Source organism: Anopheles funestus, chromosome 3RL (assembly GCF_943734845.2).
Source record: "Anopheles funestus chromosome 3RL, idAnoFuneDA-416_04, whole genome shotgun sequence".
NCBI lineage: Eukaryota > Metazoa > Arthropoda > Insecta > Diptera > Culicidae > Anopheles > Anopheles funestus.
In genome coordinates this window covers 7,081,436-7,107,626 of record NC_064599.1, presented here as the reverse complement: position 1 = coordinate 7,107,626, position 26,191 = coordinate 7,081,436, and the positions used below count along the sequence as shown (strand labels likewise).

Here is a 26,191-nt window from a genome sequence, read left to right as displayed (position 1 = left end):
AAAAAGCACTCTGACCTTAAAAAAAAAGCATTTTGACCTCTCTGCCTATCGCCTATCGTTTTGGATTCTTTAAAGTACTTTGTAGTATGTATGAAGTAATTGTTCAAAAAATTGATTATACGTTGATAAGCTTGAAGTTGCTAATAAGAATAAGGATAAGTTGCTGTCAACGAAAAAACATGAGTGACCTCAATCACTTGATTAGCATATCTCCGCAAGAGCGCTCCTCAGAAGCGCTGAGGGAGCCAGACATGCAGTAGCTCAATGTATTTGAATGTCTGAAGCCTTTGTTACGGAAATATCAGAAATATCTTAAACTGTATGTGAATAATAATAAACCGATCAATTATCAATTATAAACCAAGAAGTTATTAAAAATACTAGTTTTCTCTATGTCTAATACCTATGTGATTTCCTTGAAGGCATAATTCTAATAGTGTTTATAATTCTCTTTACGTGACATTTGCTAATTTTACGACCAAACGAAAGATTACATCATATTTAACTTTTCATCTAAAATTGGTGAGATAAGAGAAAAAAACGTATTTAAAACAAACATCCAGCTAAAGTTACCGGGGCCAAATGATGCAAAATTTTTACGACCGACCTAGCAAGGGGTTCAGTTGAGTTTTCACCCTCAGAAAAGTTTGATCGTTAAACCCAACGAACGAAGAATGAACGTTTTAAGATCGTTGTCACCGGGTGAGGGTTGAATGGAAACCACTTAAATCGGAAAGGAAATCCTGTTAAACGGGGGGAGGGGTATTGAATTTTTAAACCCCCCGGGGAGTCGGAAGCGATGCAAAAACGGAAAAACTTCTAGGTCGATTTTTACGATGTGAAAGAGCAAACATTAAATTAGTACCTATTTAAAATGAGTAAATAATTCCCAAACTTTGAATTATAAAAAAAACTGGGTTTAACTAAACAAGTTTCATTTTCTGACAACATCTTTTTTTCTCGTATTAACCGTAATCATATTCCACTCCTACACCCGAAAACCCGGTACACAAATACAGGAAACTAGCAGCGCTCATAGAGACGCTCCATACGTAAGCAATTCACCTTCGGCCACGGCATGATGTCACTTTAATATTTAACGTTTTCTCGAGGCAATAAAAGTTTGTTGGGCTAACATTTCCCACAGCATTATGGCGTCCCTTTCCACCATTTCTTCCCGTGATCGCCGTGATACAAACGCTCCATTGATTTAGCTCTGGCGCGTCTCTAAACACACCCTCTCTCACACATACACGCACGTGCACACACTCGTGCATGCGCCCAGAGCCCAAGTGAATCATTATCATCAGCTGAGCTTTTAATCGACCAATATCCACAACAACGATCTTTATGTCTGTCGTATCTCAGTTTTTATGTCACACCTAATTCGATTAGGTTGTCCTCATAAAATAATATGCCAGAGCAAATCGAACCGAACCGCGGGTTGACTGTCGCAGGCGGACAGGTGAGAGGCGGCCGAAACCGATTGATTCGGATGTGTTAATCCAAAAGCGATCCAGTAAATTCGATTTTGTCGTCGGGAACACTTTTGTAACTTAGGGAATCGCTTGTTTAAACGGGGGTTTTGGAGATGGTTTCCATTAAACACAATATTTCTTACAATTGTACTAATGCTTATCAACAACACTTTCTACGTCTTATCTTTTCATACTAAAGTGTAGGTTACGCAAAACGGCCGTTTAGCTGAATTCATCCACCAAAAACCTAATGCGTATTTAACGATCTATCGGCCCATGTACGATCGTGAACCGAGCATTGTGATTGTTAAAAAAATTCGATATAAAATAAATGCAACATAAAAATTCGAACCAACCCAAAATGGGCCGTAAATCATAATCCGACCAGCGAATAGAGTGATTTCGGTTTTTTCTGCTGTTGTTGTTGATGCGTGTGGCGAATAACGCAACAAACCGTCAGTCTGTCTGCGAGCCACAATTCTGACCGAACTTTGCATTTAGGTCGTATGAATTGTGTCCATAATATAGGGATGACGGTATTTTTTTTAAATGTTTTAAGTATGTTTGATGGCATGAACATGAAAAATGTTTATATTCAGCATGCTTATGTTTCGTAGTTATTTAATAGCGCTAGCAGGGATGATGATGCTCGGCCAAGGTGGGCAAGGACGAGTCATTTTATGAGGTCACCAGCTGGCAGATTTGTCAGTAGGTGGTTGGAGTTTGTGGGTAGATCGAGGTATATTAAAGCGATTTAGAAAAAGCTTATGTTTCTGCTTTATACAACACATCATAATCCTTCCATTCGTAAGTATTTGGCTTCGTGTGATGCTAAGTTTTCTTTGAAATGTTCGAACTAGTCCTTAAAAAAGGCTCTTTAGATTTGAGCTTATTTATGAGAAGTGGTTGATCCAAAACGAACTTGATCTTCCGTGTATTAGACCGAATGCTTAAATCGCATTTATTTTTTCCCAGATGCAACTTTATTTTAGACCATCTACCATTTAGCCTTTAATTAATTTAAACCTTATCCTTGGTTTGAAGCAAACCATCTCTCATTCTAAATAAAGGAACGCTTAGAACTTCCGCAAAAGAGGAATCACCAAAGAACTTTGACAGTGTCGTCAATCACATGTACACATCTCGACCGTCGGTTAGGATGAGCAATTTAGGTTAATGAGCGGGATTCGTTCGCCGACAAGTGGAACGCTTTCCAATGCTAAAAGGCCATACCTATAACGACAACACCTTTGCCGTTGCGAATCCTTCGATTTGGCAACCATTTGCCAAATCAGTGCCGCCAATTTATTATCACGCCAGTTTTTACCGGGTGGGTTCATCAGCCCGGTCAAAAAAGGAAGATTTTGGGATGCTTTGGCATAAAGGAAACAGCAAAGTAAGAACCCATACGAAGAGGTGCCTACCGACTGCTATCGAAACTGCTCGATATCGAAACCGTGGCAAAGTTCAAGGCTAATTGGTATCGATCGTTCTGCAACGGAACGGTACGTGGGGAATGGTGGTGAATGGTTTTTCATTTTTGGCTGATGCTCATCGTGTCAGGTAACGTTTTATTTTTGCAATCTTTTGCTTATGGTTTTATGGGCAATAAGGGGCGCTCGTAAAAGTTCGCAGTTCGGAGGCGAGAAGATTTGAATATTGCCCAAGATGGTGATCGTTGAATGAGCCTTTTGGCGACGATGATCAGTGCGTAGTAGATGATGATATTTAGTTCCGTAATGAAGGATTGAAGGATGCTGTACAAATATAATATAAAACAGTTCTGATTTTGAATGTTCTGTGGGACTTCCTATTAGACTTAAATAATTATAATAAATTTAACCACTTATTCCCCAGTGAAACGTTACAATTATAAAAATAAAATTTGTTTAAAATCTTTGAAATCCGAGATGCTGCGAATTTAAACAAAAAATTAACAACCAAATCAATAAATAAAAAGCAAACTGATGATTGCCGAATGGTTTTCATCACATTATTTTTATGAGCTTTGGTGACATTTAATAACAATTAAAGATTATCGTAAATCATTTTATGCTTCTTTCGTTTACTGCTTCTGCCGTGACAGCAATCTTCGAAACAATAACGAAGCAATTATTTGCTTATTTGGCTTAGGTTTTACCATTCTGCCCATCCATTCCCATCGCCGAAGGTGTTACCGAATTTTAAGACTAATTAACACGGCATTTAAACCTTTTTTTCCTATTCCAATCGCCCTTTTTCCAAGCGTGCCGCGTTATGCCGCCTGTCATAAGTGAGAATTTATTGTGAGAATTTAGGTTTGTCGGCTACCGATGATGGCGATGTTGAGTGAGCAATTCCGTTTGGAGTGGTATTCATTGTTTACAAATTTAGTTCGTTCATACATGTTCCCTGTGTTCTTGGCGTTTGGTAAGGGAGAATAGGTTTCGGGCGAAAAGGAGAACATATTAGAAGCAATTCCTATGATAGTAAACATGCAAATATATTTGTAACGGAAGTAGAAGTAGGAGGGAATGTTAAATTGGTGTAAAGATTCTTCAAAAGAAAAAAAAGCCTCCCGAGCAAAACGTAACACTGACAGGGATAATCTTCTAAATAAATGACCCCGATAAGGTCAGAACGCCGATCAACCGCCTACTGTTTAATTAAGACCTTCCTTTCGGTTCACGAACCACGATCGGAACGGCAAAACACTTCCCGAATTGCACTTTAATGAAATCACCAGGAAGCAATTTTTCAAAACCCTCTCATTGTTTCTCAACCCATTTGGCTAGTTCGGCCATAGCGGAGCAAATATATTTTCACTGGCCCATTCATGTCTGGTGGTGTGTGAAATTCGACTCAAATGCTAATGCTTGCGCAGAGGAAGAAGGAAAAAAAAAGATACACACAACAACCTCCAATAAACCGCCAATGTCGATCGTCATCCCGTGCAGTCAGCGAAGAGATAAAAGAAAATTTACGATGAGAAATCCAATAAAAATTGCTGCCCCACAATACGTTTCGGAGGTGGTATTGTGTTTTTCCCGCGCACCTTTAACAGACATGTTTAGCGTTCGGTTGACCTTCAGCATAGGTGTGCAGTCGCATCACACCGAAAAAAGCCATCCGAACAGGTTTCCTAGTGGTTTTGATTGATTTGAAAGGAAAAGTGATACGAATCGTGCGTGGTAAACGCCACTCGGAGGATTTTTTTTTGTTTTCCCAGCAAACGTCTCGTGACAGTCCTTATGTGTTATATTCCAATGACAAATGCTTCACATTATCCTGCGTATCATAATGGAACGGGATCATGTGTGCGTAGGACTACTAATTGAGGCACCTTTCATAGATACAATATGCTAGAGGGTAGAGGATTTTCTGCACTGGTGAAAGAATTATCTGTTCATCGCCTACGCCAAAGGCTGGAATTGATGGTCTATTTGGAAGGATTGCGTCACCCCTTTGAGTTCATTCGGCTGAGTGTTTTGTTTTATGTGGGAATCTATAAGAGGTACGGATTAGCTGGTTATTGGGGCGGTTCCCTAGTTCTGTGCCAAAACCGTTTGACCTTAGACAATCTCATGTTATGAGTTCGGATCAAAGCTGGACTCCATCCTTACCTTTCCAAGACCATATGGCTTAGTACGCGATGGTAGCAAAATTGTTAAGCCAAAGTAAAGCTACCTTTTCCGGAGTATTTCTTACTGTAAAGTTCCATTTTCAGTGAAATTATTTTATGGTGATTTCATGTATAAAATCGAATTGATATTAAAATGAAAAAAAAAATATGAAAATCATTAACTTAAAATTGTAAAAACATCATGAAATCCTCATTTTGTAATGATTTTTTTAAAGTTATTAAAGTATATACAACTTTGAGTAATTGTTAAAAATAGCAAAATATTTATCCATAAGTTAATGTTATTAAGTTTTTAGTCTTTCCAGTTAAAACTGAGTCAATTTTATATGCATCACTATCGTAATGTACTAATTTCGCTTGTGATAATAAAATAATTAACATATTGTAAGATCATTGTTAGAAGAGCCAAATATTATCGCCATTTACAAAACACGAAGTTAAGTGTTCAGTGTGATTGGGTTCATAAATTGCTCACCATTTTAAAAACACTTTTGAGCTAATAAATTGTACCTCTTTGTATCCAAAGCTGCCTCAAAACATTACCATTGAAACTGATCAGTAGCAGCACGATAAACAATTTCAAGGGTGGGAAAATAGCAACCAAAAACCACTCCACCCTAAAGTGGATGAACTCTTAATTTACTTAGAAATTAAGCAGAATACAATAAAAAAACACCACATCCCAACTGTCTTGTGAATGAACGTTCCACGAAGAAGCTCATTCATGCGGTTCGTCGCTTGATGCCCGTTTGGTGGTCAGGCATCCTATTCTCCTTCTCCCTGTTACCACCGCCAATCTTATGTGAGCGTGCGTACGTCTTCCGTGTACTCTCACTATCAACGGGCTGAGTCCCCTCCTCCCAATGGAAGGCCCCAATAGTGCGCATCGATACTTGGACCTCTTCCACCCGAAAGAGCACAGGGTGACTCGTGCCAGGGGTTCTACCCGAATCATGGGAGATCTGTATTAGTGGCTCGGATGATCCATTATGGTCCGCGTTCGTTAGCTTTGAGAGACGATTAGATTGGGCAGCGTTTTTGGGACAATCTTCTAAGCTCGTAGTAGCCATCCCGCAATATATAAAGCTGCTGGGCGGTTCGGTCCAGTCAGTCAGCCAGTGTCGTCGTCTTCGGTGCATCAAGCGCAAAAGTTTCAATTCGAAAAGTTTGACTGTGTAGTGTGTGCGTGCACGTAATTTAAAGATCCCCAAGTGATAAAACCAGTCAATATAAAAATGTTCAAAGTGGTGAGTTTCCTAGTTCAAAAAGAAAAAACACGCTTCAATTACTCGGGATGTGATTACAATTATTACATAAGTGAAGTAACTTATATAATACATCATACAGTTTGGATCGATATTGGTAGTAAAAGCTGATAAAAACTCATCCTCAATGATGGACTTAAAAAACCTACCTAAAGGGCATATAGTGATGTAAAGTGTTTAAAACAAAGTGAATAAAACGCATTCCACAGATTGGGAAGTGAATTTGAGCAAAAATATAAATTAAAATACACTTATCAAGGTTTTAAGACGAAATTTAGTATGAAATAAGTAATAAGTAGATAATTTCAAAGTATTTGTATAAAATTTTAAAGTGAATTGTCTATCAACAGTAGAACTGCTAAGCGTTTTAAGCCTTTTTTGTTGACGGTAACTTTAAATACAACTTTGTAGAGTTTGATCATATTTTAATGATTTTTTGAGTCGAATGATTTTTTTGTAGAATGAATTTGCAAGAGTCATCAACTAATTGGGAATTGTTTAATCCTAAAACATAATGTGATGAAAACGAAGCTTTGCAATCAATATGACTGAACAGGTGGTTCTAGCGTTAAGATAATGATCAAATTTATCAAACATATTTAAACAAACATAATTAAAACAAACTGTGACCAAATCATACCGAGCACTTCATTTTAATAAATCGTCATAAGTCGTCCTTGTGTAAACCGATAAAAAGCGGAGATGAACATTACCGTAGGAGTGGTTGTACTGCCACAATTCAATCTTTCAAGTACATCGAAAGTACTAAACGTGTCAGTAATGAAACTCAGTGAACACCTACTGCCGTGTGTAATCCGGATTCAATGTTTTGCTTTGAAGCTCTCAGATTAATCTTTATAAGCATGTTTTTTTTCTTCGTCAGCTCATTAAAATTGTCACTTTAATGGTTATGCTCATTTATGTACGCACTGTTTTGCTATCCATTTAACTCCCAGGTGTTTTCCCTGCTCGCTCTGGCTGCCGCCGTCTCGTTGGCTGCTCCCGCCGCAGATGATGCTTCGGCCAACATTTTGACGCACGAATCTCGCCTCGAACCGGACGGTGCCTACTCGTACAGATACTCCACGAGCAATGGTATTCAGGCGGAGGAGAGCGGCATCGGAGGACAGTCGGTACAGGGGTCTGCCTCGTGGGTCGGTGACGATGGTGTTCCGATCGTGCTGACCTACACCGCCGATGAGAATGGATTCCATCCGCAGGGTGTCCATCTACCGACGCCACCACCCATTCCGGAGTATATCCTTCGGGCGCTACGATACATTGAGGCCAAACAGGCGAGCCAGAACGGTGGCAAGTAGATAGGGACAGCAAGGATGTTCAAGAATGTGGTTTTTGAGCGATGGAACCACCGTACATGCAACCTAGGTGGTGACCTTCCCGGTCATCATCATCATCACATTAAACTGGCCATTAGTGATAAAACCCGATAATACTCGAAGCACATTTGTAAAAAAAAGAAATATAAAACCTTTAATTGTACCTATTTGGCAATTGCCTTTGAAAGCGAAAGAACTTATTTCAGCTATTATTCTTGAATGCTGTCTGTCAGGGCCAAATTATTCAAATTCTTTGGTTTTAAATAATGTCAAAAATCAATAATTATAACTTCTCTACAGTCAAACAGAATATTTGGTATCCTTTTCCTAGGTAAAATTCATCGTAGGTGGGCCAATTAGTAACACAAAGCTGTAGGTGTGCTACCAGAAAGGAAGCTTCAGCCATTTCAGCTTAACATAACACAGCGAGCTTCCAAAGTCGCTATGCACCAGTCGGTCAATTTGGTAGCATATTTTATCTCTTAAATATAAGTACCACCATCAAAAAACACCGCATGACACCCATAGATGTGACGATTCGGTGTGAGCTTTGATGATCAGACACGCAATTCTGTACGAGGCGGGTGTTCCGAAACAACGCGTGAAATTTGATACCGATGTTACCGTGAACTGTTGGATGCAACATAAAAATAAATCACACCATTTAAAGGTGCTGTGGGTGCGTGAAGAATGGTACGATACGTCTGGGAGTGTGTTTTAGAGCATCCGGTAGTGGCTGTTAAGATGGGGGAAAAACGAACTGTAATTGAATGTTCCGGATGGCGTTTCTCGCTTGATTGATCGTTGAAGTCGTTCGTTTAAAAGGCAAAATTTCAAATGAAGAAATAGCGAAAAAACATAACTCTATTGTATCTACGGGGAGATAACGCCTGAGGCACTACAAACACGTTTTATCTCATTGTCATTCATAACCAAGGTTGGCCTGTTTTGATTAGAGAAACTTATAAAATTATGCATATACACGACTTTTTTTATATATATATACCAACGCTTGCGATTAATGGTAGAAGCTGTTCACAACCCAATGGCTTTTAATTCTTTATTTGTACCACAAGTGAAAAGTTTTGCAGTCAAACTTTGAGTTGAAAGCTATTAATTACTTGGCCAATTAAGGCATGACGATATCACTCCTATGACAGCCACTAGGAACGATACTAATCTTGTTACACTAACAGTAACATTAATTGAATGGTAGTGACGAATCAATGGCTATGCTTTTTTCTCACACTTTTTTTATTGTTTTAGCCAAAGCAATAAAGATATAGTGCCACAAAAAAGACTTATTTTATGATTGTCACGCGTGTGTAACGTTTTCGATTTGTTCGGTTTGATCGTCATCTCGCTAATGCAGGCGCTTACTTGAAAACAAAACAAAAAGGAATCAATAATAAGTAAAACATCTAAATAAAGTGGATTTTCGATATATCCATCGGTTTGATAAGTTTGATTGTACTCAGTTCGCTAAAAACGAATCTTCTTTAAATTTCTTCTGAGATGAGTCCACAATAAAACACCTGCTAATCTAATGTAGAATGAGAAATTTAAAAGGAATTCTAAGGATAACTTTGATCTTTAGGACCTTTAACCGTAAGATGCAAAATTTATATTCCCTTGACAAATCTAAACAGTTCGCTATCATTACTCGGCATAGCGGCCGAAACTACACGAGACATCAAATATCCAGAATGTTGACCTTTGCAAAGTCTCTCTGCATGCAGCGAGGACCTTTTTATCCACCGTCCGGAAACCGTTAAATGGCTAATTTGAATAAATCGATACAAATCCAATAGTAACCAGATCAGTTTTAACCCTCTACGACAGTAAACCATCTTCCAGCGGTATAGAATGGAAAGAAGAGAAATAACGGAGAGCGGTTAGATTTTGTTACGTTTCCAATTTGTCAAAGTCGTGTGGTAGAAAAAACAAAAAAAAGCGAAAAAGACTACTAACAGATGCGATGTTGCGAATTTTACCCTTTGGCTATTGCTAAGTGATAGAGCTTATCATGCTGTTCTCTGGAAGATGTCACATCACGGGAATGTTTTTTTTTCAGATGAATATTTTGAAGTTTAAAAAAATCACACACTCATATGCCAACAAAAACCGGTGGATTTTTTTAAGATTTTTTTTATCCTGGGAATCCAAAGACTTTTGCGATGATAGGCGAGGGAACAACATATTGAATTGCTACTGTGTAGCTTACCATTTACATGTTTTTAGTCTGTATTTGTTATTAGCATATGGTGTTAATATCCCTCACCATGAGCAACATTTGCATGAAATGCACAACCATCATTGAGAAGTTGGGAATCACACAGTGAATATCATTTGTAAATTAGTAGCTTAAATCACTGAGAGAAATATATACTGTCTGGATGAACAATAACAATGAACATGATTGTTTTCTTTGCTGCTGGTTATATTTTATGAGATACATAAGGCATGACAGACGATGGTGTGGATTATGCTGTCACAAAACAAAATGCAAAAAGGAATAAAATAACTCAAGCCCAATTTACTGCAATCATCACTGCAAAATAGCAAAGCTTAGCTTTGATCGAGAGCTTTAAGCTCGGGAGGAATTATTAAAAGTTTCAGCTTCCAAGTTCTCAAATCAGATCTTGTCCAATAGATTTTTAAAAGCTTGATATTTTTGTTGTCTTATGAATAGATAAACGAATTATAAATTACCTCATTATTGTTGTCATTGTTCTATATAATGTTCGATTAGTTCTTCTTCTACTTGACTCAAGAGCTTGCCAAGTCATACTTGTTCTAAATTTATTTGTATTTAGATAGTCAGATTACATTCATCCTATTATATCTTGCACCAATTCATGAGATAAGGAAAATGTCCCAAAGTCAATGGAATATTTATTTATTAATTTTACTTACGTATTTAATTTCATATTTTATGCAGCAATTCAAAAAGCCGTAGATTGCTCAACCCTGTCTACATTTTCGAAAAGTTGTGCAAATTGCATACCTCACAGGCGTATATTCAAGAACCGTTGTTGGAATGACTGTGAGGATGCAATCAATAGATTTAAACTGTTGATAAGCGAGATACCCTAAGTTTTACGGTAATTATCGAGTCGTTTTAATGTTTGAAGCAAATAATTGAGTTAATTTGCCAAGTTTCTATTGGGACGGTCATTTAAACCGAAAGAACTGTAAATCTCAAGATTTCTGCACTTACGCTTCTAAAACTATTTTTCAATTTATTGTATTACTCATTGCTACCGCACAAGGGTGACGTTACAAAAAAAGATGAATTTTTTTTTAACCAAGTTTGTTCTCATTCACCACCTTTCGTTGCATTCGATCAACGCGATCTCATTCGATCCGCAGTGCAATACGGACAGGTTTCGGGTATCCCTTGCGTAGCCCGACGTTTACGCAGAGCGCCGAAGATGTTGATGAAGATACAACTTTTCGTAAGCAAACGAAGCAAAAAAAAAAGGAAGCCTCAACAAGGGTGGACCAACGGCCTCGGTCAGTCGCCGGGAAGATTGCGAAAAGCGCGTAAGCTAGGGCGCGAAAGAAAATGCCGAGTGGGCGGAAGGGAAACAAGAATATGACTGTGCGCTACCACGGTGTGTTGAAGTTGAACCAGGTCATCGTGCGGAACGCTGACGGGTGAATCTTCCCTTGCCGGTCATCGTTTTCGATCGCGCTACATCGCATTCGCGTGTAAATTGTTCGGTGGGTTTAACCGGCAAGATATTAAATGTCCCACAATAATCTGACCTGGTGAAAGAGGATGCGAGCCGGTCGTATCTATCGATTGCACATAAAGGTACGACCACGCAATGGATTGCTTGGGTGGAAACACGGTACACGCGATCCGTAAGAAGGTGTATGATGAAACGATGACGTCTGCAGACGTTGCAGATGAAGGGAAGAAAGTGAATAACTTTTGATTTCATTTCAACTGCGTGTAGAAGAGACATATTCATTTCATCAAGATGTTTGCTTTAGTCTTTGAGTAAATGAAGAAATGATAGAAGCAGATACGATAAATTGTGATCGTTTAGTTCTGGTTGGGAAATATGATATGGTTAAACAAAATCGGAAGAGATAAACTAATTTAAACAATTGTACAAATCCTACTACGACATTAAGTGTCGCCGGGAAATCCGTTCCGATTCCGCTAACCATTACAAGATAACGAAAAAAAGGCACAGAAATGGCATGCTAATGAGCAAATACATTGTATTGATGTGACAAGCATCGGTCCGGGGACATGGAGCTACACCGGTTCAAGTGGCATCGTTTGATTTAACCATTTATCGTACCGAATGGCCTTCAGCGTACAGATGAAGCGATTCCACGGTGGGAGAAAGGATGACGAAGGGTACACCGAACCGGTCCGATGGAAGGAAAGCGACTCGTGCATCTTCACGCCGGCGTATCGTATGCGTCCAACCCAGTGCACAATATGGTGCCGCGCCACGAAGACGGTTGTAATTTGTTTGTAAAATTTCCACAAGCGACGAACCTCCTCCCGTTTGGCTGGTTGGAAGTGGCCCGGTATCGAAGCATATACATCAATATACGTTGGCCGATGTTTTGGGGGACACGCTCGCATGGGGCGTCCGATGTCAACTGTGTCAGCAACATCGATAGGCAATGCGTTGGACTAATTTGACCCCTTAGGTTGAACCCTACGAATGCTTCACTCTTGGCGCTTGGTAGACGGTTCGTTTGGGTGAAGGCCAATGCAAAAAAAAACTTCCCCGGCATAATCGAGGCGTTTAAGAGCTGATCATGCAGATGTTGTTGCTGTGGAGTGGAAGAGGGCATTTGGATTAGCTTGAAACAAAGATCCCTTATTGAATGTGTTGAAGCTTTTCTTTGTGCTTACGCGGTTTATACCATTCAGCACCAGTTACGATCGATAAATAACTTTTGTCACTCCAACTAGAAGCATTTTCTCTAAATTCCTTTTGGTAGCCTGTTAAGTAATTATGTTTTAGATATAATATTTTATAAATTGAATAAAAAAATTTTTAGTTAAGATATCTTCTTACGAGATTTTACTTTACGGAATTTCTATTAGCTGCATTATGAGTACCAAAACACTCAAAGGTGAGACATATGCAATTGCCCAATTTCATCTCGCCTCATTTCGTGCTAAAAGCACTATCCAACATGGAAAGAATAAATATTATATTTCGCTACCGTTTACCATCGCACCGGAACGAGATACCCCTCCGAGCGATTAGCAGATTATACGTTGTCAATTTTCTCATTTGCACCTTTCATTACGGTTTCGCATCGAACAGACGAGGGGAAAGAAGATAAAGTGCGCGTGTGGGCGCCCAATTAAGCATAAATTAATACATCCCATTTTTAGGGGTAAATATCCACACAAACACACCCGAGCCGAACATCAATCTGACGCACCAGAAACGAACCATTTGATGCTGCCGGTAGCCGAAAAGGTCAAACAAAATGATTAATGTTCCCAGTGGGTGTGTGACGGTGACGGAGGTTTGGAAGGAAATGGGAGAGGTGACGTTTTTTTTTTGACGCAACATCATTTCATAACGAGACATTTCATGAAGCCCCGTTACCCGTCTGTCCATTATGGATCAGCCAAAACGCACACTGTCGGTACAATTTCCTGTATCGACCCTGAAACTGACAACGAGCCAGCGGTATTGTTGAGGCACACTGAGGTTGGGTTTTCCATCTTAACCTCCCAAAAGAAAAAAAAAACAAAACCCAAAAATGGGACACGTCTGGGTTCAAGTTCCATCGCTCAGAAAGTAAATCTTTTATTTTCCAGACCACAGGGACAGACCGGGCGACCAATTTTACAAACCAAGCTTGTTTTTACCTAGCTTGTCAAACTACGTGTCATTGGCCTCCGGTAAATCAACTCGTCGTTCAGAAGGGAAGGTTTTTCGGTAGCAAAATGAATGATCGTGTTAGATGCCATGTTTTTCCTCTACATCCTTCTGTTTAAAAAGCATCGTTCAAAAATAAATATGATTCGAAACAATGTCAACTTCAGCTTATTTGAACCAAAATTTAAAAAAAGAAGAAGGAAAACATCTCTCCGATGGGTTGATGTGGGACATTCGTCAAAATGTGACATTCATGCATGTGTTCCATTCCATTCCCAGCGCAAACCGAACGGACGCACCGAATGTCTAACCCACAGCGACCCCGTCGGCCAGGAGGTATTTAAATGTCAATTTTCGACCCAAGGCCACCAGAAGGCAGAAGATCTGACCGGCACGGATGACAGTATATGCCGGCATATGCCCAATTCATGTAGTGCGTGTGTGCTGGGGAGGTTTATGGCTGGTGCAAGCAGCGTAAATGCTCGTAACGAATCGGTTTTGCCGTGTGTACGATGCGTTACGATGCGCTGTTGCAGTATTGGCGGTGTCCAGTGCAAATGTCAAACGATTACCAAGACGGCACGCCGGTGTTGACCGAAGTGTCCGAACTGAAATGGTGTAAGGTGAGAAGTCAACTCCCCAAATTCATGTTACGGCACCGTACGTCATCTTGGTGCACTTGAACGCGCGTGAAGAAGGTGGAATGTACAAATTAGTAATCATTAGGTAGTGCTTTGTTAATTGGTGGTACCGTATAGATTGGAAAAGGGTAATATAAGCACCATTGCGGGATATTCCACAGCCATTGTCCTGTTTATTATTAGTAACATTTTTCATTTCATAAATATACATTTACTTCGGCAGGTAAACAATGGAATTGCTCATTGTATTCTGTTTATCGGATGACATGCTAAAATACATAATCGTTTGAGTTAAAGTTCTTTAGTCTTTTTGGAATCAGTGATCTGGGCTTTCAAGAACCTACTCGCTAACTTTAACGAATATTTTGAAATCATCACTTAAAGCCAAGAACCTTAGAAGACTTATTTCTGAGTTCTGATGCTTATCTGTTGAATATCTAGATCTTAAGATAATAAAAATCATTTAAATCCTAATACCCAGAAAAAGACCCTGTAATAAATATTTCCTTAATTTGTTATTTGATCTTGAGAACCGTTGAGTCAGTTCTTGTGAGCTCATCTAAATATTATTCGAAATTAGTACAACTCGTTCGATACGACCCTGTGCACAAGGATTAAGGGTGTGATATAACCGTTGAAAATTGTTACTGTAACATCAACAGGGAAAGATAACTCACAGAGGATTTCCATACAAAACGTTATCCTTCGCCACGGATTAGCAAATTCGGAACGATCTCCACCCATTGCCAAAGATGGAACGACAAAACAATCGAGCGTTGGAGAGAGCGAAAAAAAAGCGGCATCATGGCTATAATAATGTGCACGCAGATTTCTTGCAAGTGAAAATGTCAAAACGCTTCACGCGACTGCAGGGATGAACCGCTCGCTCTAGAGCCATCCAAAGCGATCGATTTCGTCGATATCTTCTGCGGTCCGTGCTGACCTTTTTGGTGACGAAGATAGTCCCATACCATTCGGCCGCCCCGATGACCCGAAAGGAAACGGAGGCCAACCAAAACAACAACAAAAATGGAGGAGACCCCCGAAAACGAGTAAAAATCCATCAATTATCCTGCTCTTCTTGCACCTTGCAGTGGGTTTGTCTGTCCGCCGTCGCATTGGTGGTGGTCTCTTCCCCTTCCCCTCCCCTGTTTGGGTTGTCGTTGCATGATTGCATTGACCTCTTGACCAGTAGCCAATTTTCGTAGCCTCCGATGCGTCTTCATGGATGCCGGTTCTGGGGATTTTTTTTTATTTCAGCTCGATTCCACTTCTCCAGGCGGCTCGTTTACTTGCACTCAATGCAAGCTTGCCCGATCGAATGCATGAAGCAAGTGGAGTTGTTTCTTTATTTAGCGTCTGATTCACCGATCACCACACTGACCATCACGTTGACAGCCCGTACGCTGATTATTTTTATGATGATTGCAACCAAACAGTGATCGGGATGATCGGCTTTCCCCCATGGGCTACGAGGACTTTGAAGTGCACAGCATCAACGTGTACATCAGCGCCACATGCCGTTTCGCACTGTACAAGTAGTAAAGGGAGTTCTGATAACTTAATCGCTTTTCAATATCAATTTAAATCATCTTTTCACATTTCCCTTGCCACCGCCCGGTAATCGATGTTTTTTTTAAAGACAATTTTCGAGTGATGATAATTGACAATAATTACGAATGACAGTGAGCTACTTTTTTGGGGCACCTTAGGGAATGCAAGCCGTCTTATTAAACATTCCGCCGCGTGAAACTGGCCGCAATGAGAGCTGTATTTACGTGGTAGGTTTAATTTTTGAAGATGTTTGCTGCTGTTGAAAACATGGCCGAAGTCCCGAAGACCCGATAAACTAAAGTGGGTCAGAGATCGGGTGGTGTAAACAGTTCACGGTTCAACTACGGTCACATCACCAATCATCGGGAAGGGTTCGTCGCTTAAGTTATTTCGTTCCCTACTGGCATTGAGCTCTTTTGATGGGTTGTAGCTTTTGTTTTATTTGCAGCTTTTTTTCTGTTATGGAAAGCAGTTTAAATTAAGCCGCATTTGTGATGAAATTTAAAATCTGCATTTTTGCACCAAAAAACAACCGGGTGCGTGATGCGCATTTTCCTTGCGCTGGAAAACACATGACGAAATTATGCTTCTAGCCAATTTTGCAACGTGCCTCGCGTTGACATTAAGCTGTTTAATGCTTATTTTTTTCCATCTGTCGGTTCTGTGCAGTGCAGTAAGGTGTGTGTTTTATACGAATTAGCACGCTTTGGAATTGTATTCATCTTCTCATCACATCGGTGCTGACGGTTGGTAGTTTGCCGGTCAGCAAACAGGGGTTTCCTAATTACACCCCAAACGGCCCTGGGACACGATAAATCATCTTAAAATCGGCTCTCTAATACCTGAATGAGACGGGGGAATATTTTGAGGCGACACTCTCCCCGCAAACGACATTAGCGAATTTCATCTGCTGAAGTAGTGTTTTTTTCTTCATACCGGCTTCATTTGCCATATTTGGTGCTAATATCAAGGCCTTGTAAGCGTTGTACTGTTTGTGTGTTTGTCAAAATTTGATTAGAATCACAATTAATTAGCACCATTGTTACGAATGCAGACTTGTTTTTGTGGATGGACACATGTTGAAATTGTGATTGTTGTAAGCTTGAGTTAGAATCAGTCGTCAATTAAAAACTTAATTATAATTAGTTCCAATAATTATGATGAAAAAATGTTTCCAAATTAGATAAAATAAAATAGAAAATTTTTAGCCAGATTAAACTTACATTAAAATTGAAACATCAAAATTAGCTACAGACGACAAAAATGGAACTACTTCGCGTAAAGACACTTCATAACATCGTAACCTCTTTCTTCAAACACAAATAAAATTACCATTTCATAGGAAGTTATAGATGAAATGCTTCCCTCTATTCGTTTAACAGTACACCAACCAGAGAGGAACCTCGCCCACCGAACAATCTTCACAAGATTGAAGAAACATGTACTTAGATTTCTCGTGCTTTCTCATTCCACTAGAAAATGAAGGCAAAAAAAAACACACACATACACACTCTTATGCAACTGCCAATACTCTTCCGAACGTGAACAACGGAGTCACTGTTGCTAGTTCTGCTGGTTATGGAGCTACGGTCAAATATTTGCCCAACGCATTGGCATCGAACCGTAAGGAAATCGTTTCTGCATGCAACAAACGGTTGTCGCTTTTTTCGTCCCAAAAAAAACATCAAATTTAACTCATCTCAACGAAGGTACCAAGCGGTGAGGTGGCACGGGAGGCCCGGGGAAGATGCACGGCGTAAGATGAGTGTGAAGAAATATTAAAATTTATTCGAAAATTATGATAAACAGGTGGCTGAAGGCAGCAATGTAATAAAAGGTAGGGGGGAACAGAAATGGAGGACATCGGTTTTGATGATTCGGTTGACTTTGCCGTTGCACAGCTGTTACAGCAAAGCGAACGTCCAGTTTTACATGACAACCTGACGATTCGGTGTCCGCCTCGATGACTATTTTGTCCAGTGTGTGGCATCGAACAGCTTTACGTGTTGACCTTCAGCACATTACAGCCCGCAGACAGTTTTGAAGTGTGATGGAGAGCTTTTTTCCTAACGTTAGCAGAAATTCTTTCCAAAAAGCAGACGTCTTCGGGGAAAAAAATTAAGAGAAATTCCGTTGAAAGGTTGCCGAAATTAAATGTTTGATTCGAATGATGAATTACTAAAAATAACACCAATGATGGCCACCGGAGAAGTTAAAAATATCAATCCATGCAATAACAACACATCCTAGTCAAAGATTTATAAATAATCATACTCATATTAGGCACCGGTTTCTGTTTCGTTTTGATTTGTTAGGAATCGTTTTTCGAGATTTTTATCACCCGTCGCCCTTGGAGGGTTTATGGGGTTTTTTTTCTTCGAGACGAGACGGTTTTTCGTTGAGACACTCACCGTCGTTGGGACGCACACGCATTCCTAACGCACATCCCGTGCGCACGGAAGGAGGAAACCTATATCGGTACAAAGCGCTACCAGGATTAAATTGCTTGCCCCCGTACGAGGACATGTGGTTTTGGTGGTGCAGTGGTTTGTTAGTTGTTGTTTTTTACTCTCTTCAGTTTCCTCACTTTTGCCCCGTTTTATACCCCGAACACAATTAAGCGACCGATCTATTCGATGGCGGGTCGGAAATCTGACGCTTCATTTAACCTCGTCTCCACCCTGTACGGGCTTGTGGTTCCGTTTCTGTACCGGTTTTCGGATGATTTGCGTTGATGTTTATGAAGCGACAAGGTGTGAGCTTGCGTGAACGAATTATTGCTTTTTCGATCGATCGATTGATCGATCAAGTGGGTCTTTTTTTGTTCGCTGTTGTTTTTTTACATGAGTCAGTTGCAATCGACTTGCAAATGACTCGATCTTATCTGCGCAGAAGCCTAAACGAAACGTAGCTTTGAATGGGTTTAATATTGCGTTTAAAATTATTATTCATAGATTTTTTAAGCTACATTCCGCTCATCTTTATGCTTATTGTGGAATCAAGTTTTGATGGAAGATTTAAAATTATGTTATTTTAATAAAACAACTTGTTTTTATAATATTTTTTGATGATTCATAATAACAAATATCAAGGAATGAGGAAAAAAGGGGTGTATTAAATATTGTCAAAAAAAAAAATATGCTTGACTAAATATCATCTAAAGGCTAAATATTAAATGAAATTTAACCTAGACATTAATTGGCCAAAATTGTTACTATTTTTGGCCACACACAGAACGGTACCCATTTTCCACGTTTACGCTTCCACCTGTAGAGTTCCTAATCGATCGGTTTGCAATATTGGTTAATTGCTGAACGGTGCGATTTCCTCAAACACCAAAACCAACTCAATCAACTGGTGATGGTAAATTGAGTCCACTTACCTTGTGGGTCACTGCTGGTGGCACGGCATCACGTCCCTATTACCGTGGGTTTGACATTGATCTTGATCTTCTACAGCACGGCCGGGAGAAAAAAAAACTTCGCGACCAGCGTGAAACACCGTGCTCACGAATTCGTGAAAGTAAAAGGGCATTCCGGTACATTCTGGTACGCATTTCAGTCTCGATGATCGTTGCGTGCAACCAGAGGTTTGGGGAAACTGTGACCAATTTTTGAAAACATCCTCATTAAGCATCATCATCAACCGATGTCCGAAAATAATCCTACCATCAGGTATCGAAACACCTGTCATTAGAATTGGAGAGGGTACAAGTTGTTGCTACAAAAATAGGAGGAAAAAAATGAAACAGAACACAGTTCGGTATGGTGCAGATTCTTCACACTTGCCCAGTAATGAGTGAGAGGTGTTGAAGGGTAACAGCTACCACTTAACATTCGGCATTGCTTCCTCGCGCAGGTCCTCCGTTCGCCGTTATGAAGATCCGTTGCCTGGTATGTCCCTCAGTTGGGTTGTTTAGTTGTTGGAAGGGGACACACACATACACACAAGACTAACTGGCCAAGATAGAGAAAGGGTGTTCACTGCAGTGGGGATCGTCACAATTGGTTCATCAAGATTCGTATACCCAGATGCAGTTCGGTCGAGAAGATGCCCGCCGGGATGCGTCACGGACATGCGTACTGTATACGGAATGGAAGAAAAAGAGCACAACAGCATCCACTAGTAAGCATCTAATCCGTACGGAATGCGTTTGCGACGAACGATTTGCAGGCACTGAGGACTTTGCAGGCACCAGGCGACGAACGGCGCAGCGACATTTGTCGGTAAGTTATTCGCCAACGCCAGCGCCAAGCGGTGGGAGTACCGGTGGAGATGTAATTCGTTCGCCCGAGACCCGATCTCGGTGCGGGAGGGATGATAGATCACGCAAGTGAGAGGATGGCACGCACAGTGTGGCGCATACACTCAACGCCACCATCGAAAGGTTGCGGTGAAGATGTCAGCAAAGCGTACTGGAACCGTCGCTACAGATGGGGTCTCCCTACCACAAGCGTGCGTGGCGATGTGGCGCGAGATCAGGTGAGGCTGACATCCCGATGCTGTGGGTTTGCTTGGGGTCGGGTTTTTGTCATCTCCGGCCACTATATAAGCGCCGCTCCGGACGATAATTGATATCAGTTCTCGCATTAGCTTTTATCAAGGCACACACAGGCCAGTAAAACTTCAACGCTCCACGTCCACAATGTACAAGCTGGTGAGTGTGCGGCAAGGGAGCAAGAATCATTGCTCACAGTGTACCTCAAGAATCGACGAACAAGTGACAGTGGTGTCAGGTCGAGAGGCGGTCGGATGATTGCTAATAGTAATCTCACGCTTGTTTAAAGTGTGTTAAATGGGACTGTGTGTTAATACGTGAGGAAAGCAAGTGTGCCGAATTTAGCTCACAGTGGGACGCTAGTTGTGGTGGAATATTTATTGGAAGATTTTTCCTCAAAATCCATTAGACACTGTTCGTGAAGGTGGTTCCGCAAACTGTGATTACCTGGAATGGTTATTTTTGGTGTAATTTCCATGATATTTCTTAGTGTCTCATAGTAGTGATACATGAACTAATTACAAAATGTTGAAGATTTATTATTTTTACTGAAACATCCTGTATGTCTACGGTTGAATCTGGATATTTTGTAATTTAAAGCTGTACTTTTGCCTTCTTTTGCCTCTTTGTCTTTTACTTCCACCTGCTTTGAGTGATGATTGAGTTCGAACTTGCTCAAGCCATCATGAGCTTTGTTTACGTGTTTGGTTGGCAAATGTTTTCTCATCCGATTAATTAGCATTACTGTCACTTTCGATTCGGGATCATTATTCAACTTGTCTGCAGCATCTTCTGTTTTTTCTGTCTGTCTGTCTGTCTGACTCGAGATTGTTTTTTTTTCTTCTTTTGAGCAGTTTGTCATCGCCGCACTGGTTGCCGTCGCAGCCGCCCAAAACCCACAGGACGCTCAGGCTCAGGTGCTTGTGTCCGATTCCGTCGTAAACCCGGACGGTTCGTACAACTATCGCTACGAAACGAGCAACGGTATCGCGGCCCAGGAAAGCGGAGTTGGCGGACAGTCGGCTCAGGGCAGCTACTCGTACACCGGTGACGATGGTGCCCAGTACCAGGTGACGTACGTTGCCGATGAGAATGGATTCCAGCCGCAGGGTGCTCATCTGCCCGTGGATGGACCTGCTCCCGATCATGTCCTGAAGACGCTCGAGCAGATCCGTGCCAACCCGCCGCGTGATGACCCCAACTTCAGCATGGACGCACTGAACGCTGCTATTGCTCGACTGAGCGGCAAGAAGTAAGCGCCTGGTCGGAGGTTACGGAGACAGACAAGTAATCAGTCAGCGAACGGTTCCATCTACGGAATGGTTTCGAATACTTTACATCACCTGACACATACTCCACTAATGCATCCGGATGGACGGTTGACGTTAGGAGGTTAACTGACCGCCGGATCAAGCCAACAGCTACAAAGATCTACTTCATGGGCAACACTGTCACTGCCATCCTAGGAGAATCTTTTCCCTATCCTCCATCTCTATCTTTCCTACCTGGTTTAATAATCTTTCTTCAAGTATGTTCTATTTTTCTTCTTCGAAATTCCCCTAACACTGTCGTATGTAAATAGCCCGTTGATAGTTTGTAAATAAAACAACCAACAAAAACTTTAATTATTTGTTTCGTATTGTTTTAATTAACGCAAAGACAACAAGGGTTTCGGATGTAATTGGGTTAGAAGTTCAATATGAACGATCCACCTCATGTAGATGATTCATCGCGCATAAAACTTCGCATTGCTTTGGACGGTGTAAATCAATCATAGAAGATGTTGCTAGTAAAACCTTCCGGCTCAAGGTTTCGCTTGCACGTGGTGCTAACGCTAGCAGAGAACCATTGAGCCTCAACTCTTAGCCATCATAAAGGCTCTTACAAGCTCGCACAACACAACAACCACCGGTCAGACATCCGTCTTTAAGTTGATTCGATTTATGGCAAGCAAAACTAGCAGCAAAAGCCGTGAAATGCTAAACGATCGTTTAAAGATGCGGCTTGCTGGTGAGTTAAATACAACCGTGCCAAGCCACAGCCAAAGCAGACACTAATTTTTAAAAGCATCTTCCATCGGCTAAAGGTCAGCAAACTAGCTAAAATAGCAGCACGGTACGTTATAGCGTGAGAGGATTATTTATGGAGACACCCGCTCATGCTATGGAATGCGTTCTCATGCGTTTACTAGGTCTTGCCTTAGGTTGCGCTGAAGTAACTAACCATTGCATTATATGTACTTGGACGAAATGTTGAACAAGAAGAAGACCTGCGCACCTGAAGATCTCTTTCTTCTCTTGGGCGAATGCGATGTTTCGTTTTCTCCACACGCGATTTCGTTCCTCGCAGCTTCACTGGCCTCAACAATCAAGGTCAGGGTTTCGGTGCATCTTTCACCGGCAGTGACGCAATCGAGATGAAACACCCAAGGCTTTGGGACTCTGGGGGAGTTTCACGATACTGCACAACATCATCTTTAGTTGGAAGAGAGGGAGAGAGAGAGAGAGAGTGTGCGGCTTGAAGCGTGATGTCGGGTTGAGACGCTTTCACTTTCATTCATACGCCACACATCCGAACGACTTGAGGAAGTGTTGGACAAGTGACTTACAAATAAGTCGTGTTCGAGATGCTTTGCGAGATATTAACTATTTTATTTATAAGAACAGAAGACTCAGTGCGAATAAAATGTTCTTGCAGTAATTGAAGACACCATGAATTCTCTTATTAAATTGAAATCTCCTAAGCTAATTTGTCCAAACAATCTTTATACCACTACCCACTGTGCGATGATGTGATATTATACAATAATCCTTTCTTCTGTTGTCGATGTCGATGGATCGTCTGCAACACCCTTCTTCGGTGCCATATTTATGTGATCCTCTTCAACTTTGAACCTTACGGGCGCTGTAGCTTTGGAAGTAGCGTGGAAATGAGGTTGTCCGGCGAACGTAGATCAGTTGCCGATCAGGGAGATAAATATTTGGGCGTGCAGATGCACATCGATCGTCGCTGCTGAAATGGAGCGCGCTCCAAATTTGGGGCCGGGAGTCTTGATACGTATGTATATATTTAACGTGATTGGGTGTAGATTTACAAGCGACGAGACTTTTTGGGATGCAGTATATTTCTTGTTGTCCTTTTTTTGTTTATTTTTTAACATCGAGACATTTCAATAGCCTTCCCAGCGGAACTTGATACCATTTGTTGTGCGACATGATAGCTTTTTGGTGTGATTTTATTAAATTAGGCAACCGTATGTTTTCCCTTACGAGGTAAAACATGTAAACATACCGCCTTGTAGCTTCAATAAGACAAGCAATTTTAAGCTACAAAAAGCACTTCGGTCAAACCAGACCGTTCGACCCTCAGCGACGGTGCCACATTACTTCGGACACCCGGATCGGATGATGATTGATGGTTCGAAAGCGTCCATCGGTGCAGTACACCCGTTTCGATCGAACTGATCACACCACCCGTGATGACATTGGCAATCGGTGGCGATAAAAATAGAAAGATTATCGGTGAAACCAATGCCCGCCACATTGGGCGGGATTGTTGGAGATTTCCATAAGCGCTACATTGCATAATAAGCGTCGTGGTCTGGGTTCGTGCAGCTAATCTTTTCACTATCGATGGCTTACACAGCCGAAAAGTGCAGAAAGTCTTGGATTTGCCTTTGAGGGAAGAAAAATGATGCTTCACTACGAGTTCAATGTCAGCGGAATGATGTGTGATTTAAAAGATTAGAAACGCATGCGCTTGAACAAATTTGATGCTTCAATAGATTTATGGAAGATTTTAGGAATTTCTTACACTTGGTTTGCAGTTTAAAATAGACTATTATGTACTCAGATTTCTTTTCTAGTTAAAAACTCAATTTATAGGTTTGTAAAAGCAGAATATGAATCGAGATGATGACGGAATAAAATCTGCTGTGGTTGTTTTTTTTTTTCAATTCTCCCAAAAAGACTACGCAAGAGATGATCATTTTTCATAAATAAATGTTGTGCATAATTTTCTCAAACAATTGAAACACAATCGAAATGATGCAAATAAAGCATATAAACGTAATCAATCATGACATGCGTGGCTGTCCGACGTGAACGAAGAAGGTGCAATAGGGATAGAAAAGAAACAAAAAAACAAAACAAGAGTAAGAGCGTTCGTGACACGCCCTGACCGGGGCATATTCTACACATACCCTCGTTTCTTAAGGAGTCCCCATTGACCCGATGGTCGTCCTTCCAAGCCCACCTTCCTCTAACTATTCACCGCACCGAAGAGGTCAAGATGGTACTTCGTGCTGTGAAATATGTGCCAATAAATACCATCGCGTTGCTGCTCGTCGACCAAACGGAACATGGCTGCACAGGGCAGTGTGACGATCGGAGCATTTAGGTGATTTAGTCATAAAGCACATGAGCAGAGGCGTTTGACCACACCTGAAACACGGTTTTTTTTGCAGTGAAAGAAATCGATGAACAGAAACGAAAGAGGAAAAAAAAGCGAATCAGTTAAGACGGCGTGAAATAAATCGTAATCGAAACGAACTGATCGCCTTCGGCGTCGGCGCACCGTAGCTAATGGTTGTACGACCACTGCGGTCCATAATCACATCGGCCATTCTGGGTTTTATCCTGCGCTGCATCCGATCCAGTGCGGGTTGCGGGTGAGTATACCGCAAAATTGCATCGCTACAAGAGTGCCAAGTAATAGCAACGAAAATGTGTGCATACGAAACGATGACGATGATTGCATCGCTCCTTAGGGCGGCATAAAGGCATAAAGTAACGTGCAAAACGGTTCTCGTTCGGGTGAATTCGTACTCGCGAAATCAAGCGATTGAAAGAAAGGGAAGTATAGCCTCCCAAAAAAAAGCATGGATGACCAATATTATGAAGAAGGCCCAAAAGAATGATTAATAATAAAATATCACTGCCGGCGCGTATCGATCGATTCGTGACGAAATCGTCGCTACAGCATGAAACTATGTTGCATCACGCACAAACGCATTGGCACGATTTGTAGGGCCACCGTAATCCATCATATTTTTCAGATAAAGTGATAAGTTATTGCTTCATAAACTACGACACTGTTTTGGGAGTTATGTGAACTTAACACCAAAAACCGAATATGTTATTAAATTTAATTGATAATCGTAAAGAGTAAACCATAAAAAATATGAGTTATTTTACCATCAAAATCAATGAAGTAAACACTTTAATGTTAAACTTCAAGTAATTCATTTCAATATTTATTGAAACTTTAATACTGAGTCAGCCTGACCATATTTTGCTTACTGTCAGATAGATATGTGTGTGATTTCCGACTGCAAAGAAGAAAAAAAAACAAACCTGACAGGCAATTCAGCTGAAATATGTTATGAAAGGATTGGTCGTTTCAGATGGCCACAGTTACGGAAATTCCACAGTCCACGCTTCATTCTTCGGTTGACCCGATCTGACACCTACCAAAGGAGCTTGGCTTTGTGGTTTCCCGCTCATACTTGTCACCATTATTAATTCTCTGCCAGCAGCCAGCGGCACACAACCATAATCATCTTTAGATTAGCTGATCACTTCAGTACGCAAAATATCCCCACGTACAGACTCCCATTTCCAGGAATTTGTTTAAGCACATGCCGTTTCATGCTGTTGCTATTCGCAGCAAAAGAATGACACGAAACGGGTGGTATACAGTGTCAACCGATGTCAAAAGAAATGGTTGGCACGATCAACGCGCCAAGATTACGTCTGAGCACTTCTTTTGACCTGGCCGACTAATCCCAAAGGCGACAGATTTGGATGATCCATTCAACCAGACGGAAAGTGGCAGCATGCATACAGAAATGAATGGTTCACATAATGTTCGGCCGCTTGGGGAGCTAAAACATTATTTCCATCCTCGATTTGAGGTGGCA

General features: G+C 40.9%; 2 protein-coding genes across 2 annotated transcripts; both read left to right on the top strand.

Moving 5' to 3' along the window:
• Positions 1–5,564: 5,564 nt before the first annotated feature.
• LOC125769753 (endocuticle structural glycoprotein SgAbd-8-like) lies at positions 5,565–9,045 on the top strand. The gene is made up of 2 exons (XM_049438575.1): positions 5,565–6,347; positions 7,322–9,045. Exons 1-2 carry the CDS (start codon positions 6,336–6,338, stop codon positions 7,682–7,684), a joined length of 375 nt encoding a protein of 124 aa, XP_049294532.1. The 5' UTR covers positions 5,565–6,335; the 3' UTR covers positions 7,685–9,045.
• Positions 9,046–20,326: 11,281 nt separating this feature from the next.
• Positions 20,327–21,896, top strand: LOC125766923 (cuticle protein CP14.6-like). The gene is made up of 2 exons (XM_049433020.1): positions 20,327–20,430; positions 21,126–21,896. Exons 1-2 carry the CDS (start codon positions 20,419–20,421, stop codon positions 21,525–21,527), a joined length of 414 nt encoding a protein of 137 aa, XP_049288977.1. The 5' UTR covers positions 20,327–20,418; the 3' UTR covers positions 21,528–21,896.
• The last annotated feature ends 4,295 nt before the right edge of the window (positions 21,897–26,191 follow it).